This window comes from Amphibalanus amphitrite, unplaced genomic scaffold (assembly GCF_019059575.1).
Source record: "Amphibalanus amphitrite isolate SeventyFive unplaced genomic scaffold, NRLGWU_Aamphi_draft 000690F_arrow, whole genome shotgun sequence".
Classification (NCBI taxonomy): domain Eukaryota; kingdom Metazoa; phylum Arthropoda; class Thecostraca; order Balanomorpha; family Balanidae; genus Amphibalanus; species Amphibalanus amphitrite.
Window position 1 is genome coordinate 116,669 of NW_024882184.1, and position 9,958 is coordinate 126,626.

The 9,958-nt window shown below is 45.4% G+C and overlaps 2 protein-coding genes across 2 annotated transcripts; one reads left to right on the forward strand and one right to left on the reverse strand.

The window, feature by feature from the left end:
- Positions 1–2,579: 2,579 nt before the first annotated feature.
- Positions 2,580–3,609, reverse strand: LOC122364660. Its single transcript, XM_043335269.1, has 3 exons — positions 3,563–3,609; positions 3,083–3,283; positions 2,580–2,870 (listed from the first exon to the last, which is right to left on the reverse strand). The coding sequence occupies exons 2-3, from the start codon at positions 3,266–3,268 to the stop codon at positions 2,745–2,747; spliced, it is 312 nt and encodes a 103-aa protein (XP_043191204.1). The 5' UTR covers positions 3,269–3,283; positions 3,563–3,609; the 3' UTR covers positions 2,580–2,744.
- Positions 3,610–7,801: 4,192 nt separating this feature from the next.
- LOC122364665 (nucleoporin NUP145-like) lies at positions 7,802–8,722 on the forward strand. Its single transcript, XM_043335275.1, has 3 exons — positions 7,802–7,847; positions 8,128–8,310; positions 8,490–8,722. Exons 2-3 carry the CDS (start codon positions 8,137–8,139, stop codon positions 8,613–8,615), a joined length of 300 nt encoding a protein of 99 aa, XP_043191210.1. The 5' UTR covers positions 7,802–7,847; positions 8,128–8,136; the 3' UTR covers positions 8,616–8,722.
- The last annotated feature ends 1,236 nt before the right edge of the window (positions 8,723–9,958 follow it).

Consider the following 9,958-nt stretch of genomic DNA (forward strand, 5'->3'; position numbering starts at 1 on the left):
TAGCTTTCATCTCGGAAAGCTATGGTCATTGGCGTCCAAAACAATGTCAGAACCAAACAGCCTTTTTCACCATCGCGCTTATAGGAAAGAGGGTTGAATGAACCCTCTTTTCACTTTTTTCAGATGACTCAGACTTGAATTGAAATTTCAGTAACCCGTGATGTCACTAGGCAGCTTTACCACGCCATTTGTAAGCTCCCCTCCCGAAATCACTATTCGAAACCGTTATCGTGACGTAAAATAAATACATTTATAGGAAGAAAACCTTCCTAATTTTTTGCATACTTCTTAACAATGAGCCAAATATTTTTTCTAAGAAATAAAAATTCAAAAAAATTTGGTCCCAAAGTCCAAAAAATACAAATGAAAGAAAACTCGATATGTCATATATCAAAAACAGCGTATTTTTCGAAATTTCTAAAATACATATTAATCTCTGTTTCATTGCAAGTTCAATGTTATATAACATTTGGCATTTGAATAATCCGTCTTAGAGTTACAGCCCGCCAAACTTAGCGCTGCAAAGCAAGATCCAAAAAATGTTATACACCATAACTCAAAAAATACTTATCTGATAAGCCTGAAATTGTTACAGGTGGCTTCAGAGCCCCTGATTACCCCTGAGACCAATTCTCGTCAAATTCCGAGAGATGAGGGTGTCAAATTGGAAAAAAGTGGTACGATCTATCGTGGAATGCCCCAGTTACCAAATGCGTTCATAGGGAATCGACAATGGACAGCATGTAGCTGATAACCGTTACTTCATTGAGTTATACATATTAAGTTCGTCATCTGAAATGTCATTATAGGTCAACACATGACCCCGAATTTTCTAACAATTAGTTTTGTTGGCGGCAAGACCAGCACCTACAATGTATTCAGCTCAACAGTACGGATCTGCTGGTATGCAATATAACTTCCCTTTAGAATATGACCTTGACCTAGTCAAACTATCATACGCTGATCCTATGAAGCCAAAGTAGAGAACAATTGACGCGTTTCGACGACAGACACGCGATAGTGGCAAAATAATTGCATAGCCAGTAAACAATGAAAACTTCCCCAAAAATCGTTTATTTTGACGGTTTCTGCCACCCAGAGGCAAAATTGCTTACCTCTGAAAGCGTCTTTAGGACCAAGAAAACGATTAGATATTGAAGAGCGTTTGATTCGGCCCTTCTGCGACGCTATATGATGAGATGTGGATTTAACCCGCCGGCCGACGGGAGGGGGGGATGCGAGTGCCGCCCCCCCCCCTCCATCTATCCATAGGGTTTGTTTCACGATGGCTCCGAGCACACTGGCGATAAAGAGCTGAAACGTGACATGTTTGACCTTTGATTCAAGCCGGATCTTTTGAAGCCAACCGCATTTTCGGGTCAGGTCAGGTCACTGACCTATGACGTCATAAGTGAACCTCTGCACGGTCTTCAGATATCGCAACTTCGCAACGCCCTCACTGCCAGAGGAGCTTTCACAGGGAAATGAAACTTGCAGGATTTAATATCCATTACGAGTGTCACAACTTGTATATATCTGATTTTTCCTTAAGGTCATATAAGGTCAGGTCATTTTCGTGACCTCACCATTATAAGTCAATGGGGAAAAATGAAAACTGCTATTCTGGCGCCGGGAACGATCTCAAACTATCTCAAACACACATAATCGTGTGTTGATGCACTCCTTGCAAGGTTACATGCGTCACTTTTGCAATGCTGACCTTGCGTGACGTCATTTATGACGTCATTAGGGTCATATTAGTTTTTCGTCAATAACTCCCGATCAAATTGAGCTAGCGAGTTGGGAAAGCCACCGATGGACTCAGGAAGACCTGCCGAATCGAATGATATGCGACATGACCTCCTACGACCAATTTCGTGACCTGGGGGCGCTGACCTGTCTGTGACCTGAGGTCAACACCCTAAGTTGACCCCGCCCAAACATAAAGTATATCATATGACGCGACTGATCGAGGCGAACACGATGCTGCCAAAATCGCGGCTCTGTGGCCGTTTTTGGCGAAGTTATTCACCAAAAACGGAACCGTACCTTGCGGCACTTCAACTGACATCAGAGGTCACCGATTGACCTAGGACCTTAAAATCGGGTATCAATCTCTGCGTCTCGTAACGGCGCTCACGCTCGTTTTTTCCGCGACACGCTAGCTCCACCAAGGGCGAAACGGCGAGGGGGTGGGGTCATACCCGCCACCCACCCACCCACTCACCTCCCCCCTCGGCCGGCGCGTATGTAGAAAACCAATGGGTCCGGCGAGGGTTAATGAGATTTGGATGAATTTGTGAAGAAAAAATCGTCGAAGTTTCAATTCAAAGTTCATCTAATTACCCCAGGAGCCTTTAACACCGATGGTAGTGAATTATGACATTGAAACAATTCTCTTTTTTTGCGATATTTCCGATGTCGATGATTTTTGGAATCATTCCATCTAACGTAGTTGATAAAATAGTCTTGGGGCATATGTATGCCTCTCACAATTAAAGCGATGCAGACGGCATGCAAAACCGGCACTACATACTGCTGAATAATATAGTCTTCCCCGCACACATTTCTCCTCTACGTTTCAAATCTAAGAGCCTTTTGTATTGGGTTTGTAATTTGAATATATTTCACATTCAATGCATGGGTAGTTGCATGGGTAGTTCCAACAAAAATAATGATGTCATGATGATTTATGCACAATTCTTCAAACAATTATCAATGTATTTATCTATGAAAGGTTCGGGTTAGCGTCCGAACTGGTTGCTGGTCGCCCGGTTGTTGGCGAACTGACGGTTTCCGAAGAGTCCTGTGCTCTGTCCAACGTTGCTGCCGGCGCTGTTGAAAGAAGCGCCGCGCCCAAAAGCAGAACCCTGGAAAAACGGAATGGCTTGTCAAGATTCGAAGGACGTTTATTTTTCTTGCCGCACGGTCCTGCAAATACCTAAGCCGCGGCAATGATATTTAACAAGGATGTGCATAATGGTACCTTGGGTAATGCATCGAGCTTATTGACCTGCACTCACAGTTACATATTTTGCATATTGAAACTTGAAGGATAGAACGATATCCGAATGAAGCTCACCTGTGCGTTAGCGAAGCTGTTCTGAATCTGGCTGTTTCCAAAGGGTCCACCGGACTGTCCCTGAGTGGATCCAGAGTTGGCGCTTCCCCTGGCACTGCCAAATCCACCGAAACTTCCAAATCTGCCGAACTGGGGCTTGGCAGCGACGGCCACCAGCAGGCAGGTGAGAACAACGGCGACCTTCATGTTGGAGTCTCGTTTCTGGGGAGGGGAAACGTAAGATATTCAGTTACATTGAATGATCTATGAGTTACATGAAGGTGAAAAATGGAAGTGTTTCAAAAGTATACACATTTAAACCAAATAAAACACCTAATTGAGCAGTGCTAAGCCAATCCAAAACCGGAAAAATCGAGCGATGGATAAAGTACTCAGATATATTGTAACATGTAATATATGTAGATGCCTTTGAAGCAGCCTTTAGACGGATTTGGTAGTTGAACTACCAATGTTTAATATGATGTCGGATATGCTGCTTACCTTTATTTGCGGACGGTGCTGTACTAGCTCAGGTCTCGACTGAATGACCACTCTGGTGCCAGCCGCGGTTATACATATAGTCGTCATGCTGCAGGGTTTCCCGCGCTACAACCAGTCAAACTTGTTATGACAACGTGGGCCTGCTTATGCTACGAGAATTCCTACGCAGAATACCGACGGCTGGTGACGTCATTTATAGAACAATGTTGATTTGTCAGCTGTGACGGAGGATTAACGGGATATGTTTGACGAATTCTATGTAGCGGGGAAACCCTGGCCACCACTGCCCTCAAACGCTGACGATGTAGTTAATCTCTGTGATAAACTGTAGAAATCCATGCATTTAAACCGTCTGGTCTGTGTATGAACCCAAACCCAGCCAGCAGACGAGGTTTTTGTACGATTGGATATTTTTTCGGAACATAAGAGTCGGCTAAGCTGTTTTCACGACGGACTTTCTAGAGAATGTACCTAATTTGACCAAATCTGCAGCAAATCTCTTTTACAACAAATATATTCATATCATGAATTTAACCCTCGCCGGACCTATTGGTTTTCTACATACGCGCCGGCCGAGGGGGGGGGGAGGCGGGTACGACCCCCCTCGCCGTTTCGCCCCTGGTGGAGCTAGCGCGACGCGGAAAAAACGAGCGTGTGCGCCGTTACGAGACTCAGAGATTGGTACCCGATTTTAAGGTCCTAGGTACCGGTGACCTCTGAGGTCAGGTCAAGTGCCCCAAGGTACGGTTCAGTTTTTGGTAAATAACTTCGCAAAAAATGGCCGCAGAGCCACGATGTTGGCAGCATCGTGTTCGTCTCGCTTAGGCGCGTCGAATGATATACTTTTTGTTTGGGAGAGGTCAACTTAGGGTGTTGACCTCAGGTCAAGGTCAGGTCAGCACCCCCAGGTCACGAAGTTGTTCGAAAGAGGTCATGTCGCATATCATTCGATTTGGTAGGTCTTCCTGAGTCCATTGGTGGCTTTCCCCACTCGCTAGCTCAATTTGATCGGGAGTTATTGACGAAAAACTAATATGACCTTGATGACGTCATAAATGAAGTCACGCAAGGTCAACATTGCAAAAGTGACGCATATAGCCTTGCAAGGAGTGCATCAAATCACGATTCTGTGTGCTTGAGATAGTTGGAGATCGTTCCCGGCGCCAGAATAGCAGTTTTCATTTTTCCCCATTGACTTATCCCTCGCATGTGTGCGGCGTTTGCCAGCTTCTAATGTGTAGGGGGGGGGGGGGGTCGGTTGGACCCCCCCCCCCCTTGCCGTTTGGCCCCTGATCGAGCTAGAGCTTCGCGGAAAAAAACGAGCGTGTTGCCCGTGACGAGAGGAAGCCGATGATACCCAATTTTAAGGTCCTAGGTCATTGGTTGACCTTCCAGGTCAGGTCGATGACCCAAAGTCGGGAAAATCGGGACCTGTTAGAAAGTCGTAAAGTGTGGCTGCTAAGGGGTTTTTCGGGGTGCTGATCACGAATATCGTGTTAGTTTTGATCACAGATGATGTCTTTAAGCATTTAGACCAGGTCGGGTCAGGTCAGGTCAGGTCAACCAGTAGGCGTCGTGACGGGTATTCGTAGTACGTGTCAACCGCCTCTGACAGCTTTGTAACATGTTACGAAGGCACCAAAAGTCAAAACTACTTCGTAAATGTTCAAATGGTTGCTAAATTCGAATTCAGCTCCAAAAACTAGCCTAGAAACATGTACATCTCGAAAAAGTGAACCGAGGTCACCCGACCAAAGGTCAATGACCTGACCTGACCTTCAGGTGACCTTGACACCCACCCTAATGCATGGAAGCAACATCAAATCACATGTTTGAGCGTTTGAAACCACGAAAAGCTTGCAAACGCGCGGCTAATGCGAGCCGACATACGCAGAATCGCGATTCGGGCCAAACATGGTCTCGGAAAAGAGGTCACAGGTCAAAGGTCATTTGGGTCAGGGTCATGAAATTTTCAGGGTAGGTGTAAAATTGATCAATGTGAGGGTACTGAAAGTTTCGTCACGATCGGCCGCTTTTTACGCGAGTTATTCGCGAAAAACCATGGGGGGGGGGTCCATCCGACCCCCCTACACATGCCAGGGTTATAATGGTGAGGTCACGAAAATGACCTGACCTCATATGACCTTTATGAAAAATCCGAGATATACAAGTTGTGAGACTCATAATGGATACTAGATCCTGCAAGTTTCATTTCCCTGTGACATCTCCTCTGGCAGTGAGGGCGTTGCGAAGTTGCGACATCTGAAGACCGTGCAGGGGTTCACTTATGACGTCATAGGTCAGTGACCTGACCTGACCCAAAAATGCGGTTGGTGTCAAAAGATCCGGCTTGAATCAAAGGTCAGGTATGCCAAGTTTCAGCTCTCTATCGCCAGCGTGTACGGAGCTATCGCGAAAAAACCCTATGGGGGGGGGGGCGGCACCCGCCCCCCCCCCCCCCCCCCTCGGCCGGCGAGGGTTAAATTTAAGCGTTTTAATCGAAAGAAATGTCTAAAAATTTGAAAAATGAGGTGTACAAGCATCTGTGCGACCAAGACTGACTACTTTTAAGAAACGGAATGAGCCTATTATGATTAAATCTGCACCAAATCTGCACCTAATCTGCACCAAATGTGTACCAGATGGCCTTCGTGAAAACGGCTCATGTAATGCCCACTGCACACCAACAAATATCTTGCTAACAGCAAACGGATAAATCAGGATTAGATGTTGGTCCAACTTCAGTAAAATGGCAACATGACCAGGCTGTTGATTAGCATCTGAGTCGATAGAGAAGAAAATATTTAAAAAGAACAATTCTAAATCCAGTGGATTCGTCGTCCAAGACATGCACTGGGCAAAGCATCTCCCAATTTCTCACTGAGATTTCGAGATGCACTAAATTTCAAGCTGTCACGTTTATGCAGCTGACGGTTCGTCTCGAGCCCCTAACAGACGTGGTAACACATCAACGTAAGAGGATGATGTGGAACTGAAACGTGCCCTTCTGACGCTTGTAAAAGACAGGAAAACATACATTGGTGGGAAGCTTAGGTCCATCAAGACATCATTTCATTTATGCGAGAGCGCAGCCCGAGTGATAAAACAACAATGTAAGCTAACAACAATGTACGCGGCGAAGTTCTACCAGAGGGCTTTCCCAACATTTGGGTAATTGGCCTGATGGTTCTGTTTTCTTCATGAACGAAAACATCTTTTTTTCCTCCAAAATACTCTTCGGGAACTGCTTGAAGCTTGCGATTCGACGCTTGGTAGGTTCATTTGTGAGTGAATTCAGGAAAGGTTCTCGATGGTTTTTGACTCAGGCCGCCCCACAATGGACCTCGCATGCGGGTCGCGAGTTTTTGGGTTTTAGGGTTTCTTCAAAAACAAATCATACAATCTAAGCTGAGTGACCCATACTATAAAGCATACTATACTATACATCTAAAAAGCGAGTCTGTATGTTTTTTAGATTGCCAGCCACCTTGAATCCTATTAAAAAAGTGGATTTTCAGTCAATTTCCGATCTTCCTCGCTGCGAAGTCTGCAAGTTGTGCGAAGTTTGCGGGTTTTTCGTTAGAGTCGAATTCAGGTTCGTTGCGCTGGTTTTGCGACTATAAGGTGTACCGGCTTCACTGTGTCTGTATTCATGAAGTTACCATAAGGGTACGGTCTAATCACTCTATGAATTAGTAATCACTCTAATCACTCTATGAATATGCCTGCAAACTCAAAACCGGCAAACTCGCAACCCGCATGCGAGGTCCAGTGTGTGGCGGCCTTTAGTATGTAGAATCTCTAGCATTAGGGAGAGATAGAAAATCATCATCCGGTGACGGACAAAATGCCGAAGGAGGTCAGCCCGTGGCTGTTTTTTACCTATATCCCCACTTGGGCACTGCTGAACTCGTTCAGTAATTATTCGTATACACTATCTAGGATCCACTATGCTATACATCTATTGATTCACTTCAGTTCATTTCCCACGTGTGTAGCATGACTTTGATAATTTTACTGGATTTTCCAGGATTACAAAGAACCATGGAAACAATTCCCGCAGATTCAATCTGACTAATTTCAACACAATAATCGCATAACACAAATCCCGCGCAATAATTCGCGCGGAGGCCCCTACTACACGATTCTGGGAGCCGGCAGACGGGTTCCGAACACATGGACTTTCCGCCACGGCTTACCGGCTGGATATAAGAACACCCCCGAGCGGCGACTGTCATCACTCAGTGCAAGCTCAAACCGTTGTGTAGACGCTCACAGCGTAACGGTGAGTGAAGTTGGCAAAATATTTACTAATACAAAGTGCTTACCAATACGGTGTTTGCTGGCCAACGTACAGGTAGCCTATATCGAGCCATCAGCATACGAATCTACATATATTTTTTTCAAGTGGATATCGGTTGCAGTGCAATTACCTTCGCAAAAATTCAGTGACATGCCTCTTCATCTTGTCATTGTCTTCATTCAGCGATGTGTCGAGTCCATTATTGGCTCATGTTTCTCATTTCAGCTCCCTTTTAACCGTTGTAACCGTCTCTGTTTTCCAGACTTCCGTCATGAAGGTTGCCGTCGTTCTCGCCTGCCTGCTGGTGGCCGTCGCTGCCAAGCCCCAGTTTGGATTCCCTGGATTTGGCAGCGCCACTGGAGGAGCCAACTCTGGTTCTTTCCAGGGACAGTCCAGTGGCCTCCTCGGTAACAGTCAGGTTCAGAACAGCTTTGCCAGTGCCGGGGTAAGTTGTATTTGCTTTAAACCTAAAATCTAAGATAATATGATGCAGCAATGTCTTTTCTACTCTTATTTGATAATTGTCTAATTCTGTCATTGGTATTTTTACCAAATACGGTCCACAGCAACAACGTACAACGTTCGAACGTTCAAGTCATTAACGTGCAATGCGCCTTTTTCCAGGGTTCTGCTTTCGGTGGCGGTGCCTCGCTGAACAGCGCCGGTAGCACCGCCGGACAGAGCATCGGACTGTTCGGAAATACCCAGTTCGCCAACAACCAGGCCACCAGCAATCAGTTCGGACGTTGATTTGTGATGTCTAAACTGAGCTGTACCTTTGTGATAATGTTATGGTTGTGTAACTGTGCGATGTTTTGTTTCGACGTGTAATAATGAACCGATAAACGAAAAATAAAAGATAAAGACCAGTAAAACGCCTTTTGGGGCGACCAACGGAGCGAGTGAAAGGGCGGGCCTTGCACGTGCGAAATTGCGAGGGGTACCTCCAACTAACTTGTGCACTGCACCCTACTAACCGGTCCCTAGCGATGTGCCAAATTTGAGCGCAATCGGCCTAGCCGTTCTCGAGATCTGAAAGCAGCACCCTGCACGTGCGCACGTGCCAACTGGGTCCCAACTGACTTTTGCACGGGACCCTACTAATCGGTCCTTAACCTTCCAGGCGGTGGGGGGGGGGGCATTTTTTTGCCCCCTTTAGTTTTTTCGATTTATCTCGAGAACCGCTGCGCCGATCGTCACCAAACTTTCAGTACCCTTCCGGGAGTAGCTAGCGCACATGGTGACCAATTTTTTCCCAAAGACTATGATAGGTCGGCCGCTAATGACGTCAGAGTGACGTCATTTCTGCCATTTTCGACCCAAAAAAAGGTTTCGCGGGAAGAGCTGTCAGGCCTACAGCTTTAGAGATACAGAAAAATGTTTCAGACATAAAAGGCGTGGAATCAAGAGTGCTACAAAACTGCTATTTCGGTTTTTCGAATTTTTGGATTTTGACCCCCAAAAATAAAAAAATAGATTTTTTGAATGTAATAGCCAAAAAATCCAAAAAGTTTTTTGAATTTCGAAAAAAAAACGGAATCTATGTGATAGTCCCTACCGCCTTCTATCTACATACCAAATTTGAGATCGATGCCTCTTTTTTGGCCAAGTTATAGCGAAAAAACTGTTCAAAATTGATGACGTCAAATTTTCAAACTCAATTTGGATCAATTCTAGACCTTAGCGCAAAACAAAGACCACCATTAGACTCCCCGTGACGAGCTGCATCGAATCCATACCCATTTTATGCAAAAATATCAACTTTGAAATTTTACCTTTTTTTGACCTGACCTTGACCTGACCTCCACCAGAAAGTGACCTAAACCGTACCTGATGGTCTTATAACCAACACTATTGAGTTGGAAATGAAAAACTGGCCATAAAACATGCATCGCACAACCTTAGTAAAGTTAGGTTCATGTGGTACTGGTGACCCTTGGTGACCTTTGGTGACCTGACCTGTGACCTGATCTGGTATGACCAGTGACCTCTAATAGCAACATATGTACTAGACAACTGACGCCTTATCGCTGATTTTCGACAAAATGCGTTTTACTCGGTGTTATAGCGCTTTCCCTAGAAGCCCCGTGAAC

Coding starts and splice junctions, on each gene's coding strand:
- LOC122364660 (XM_043335269.1), bottom strand. CDS start 3,268: ATGAAGGTCGCCGTTGTTCTCACCTGCCTGCTGGTGGCCGTCGCTGCC. Junction 2,871..3,082: donor ACAGCTTCGCTAACGCACAG/GTGAGCTTCATT, acceptor CCGTTTTTCCAG/GGTTCTGCTTTTGGGCGCGG.
- LOC122364665 (XM_043335275.1), top strand. CDS start 8,137: ATGAAGGTTGCCGTCGTTCTCGCCTGCCTGCTGGTGGCCGTCGCTGCC. Junction 8,311..8,489: donor ACAGCTTTGCCAGTGCCGGG/GTAAGTTGTATT, acceptor GCCTTTTTCCAG/GGTTCTGCTTTCGGTGGCGG.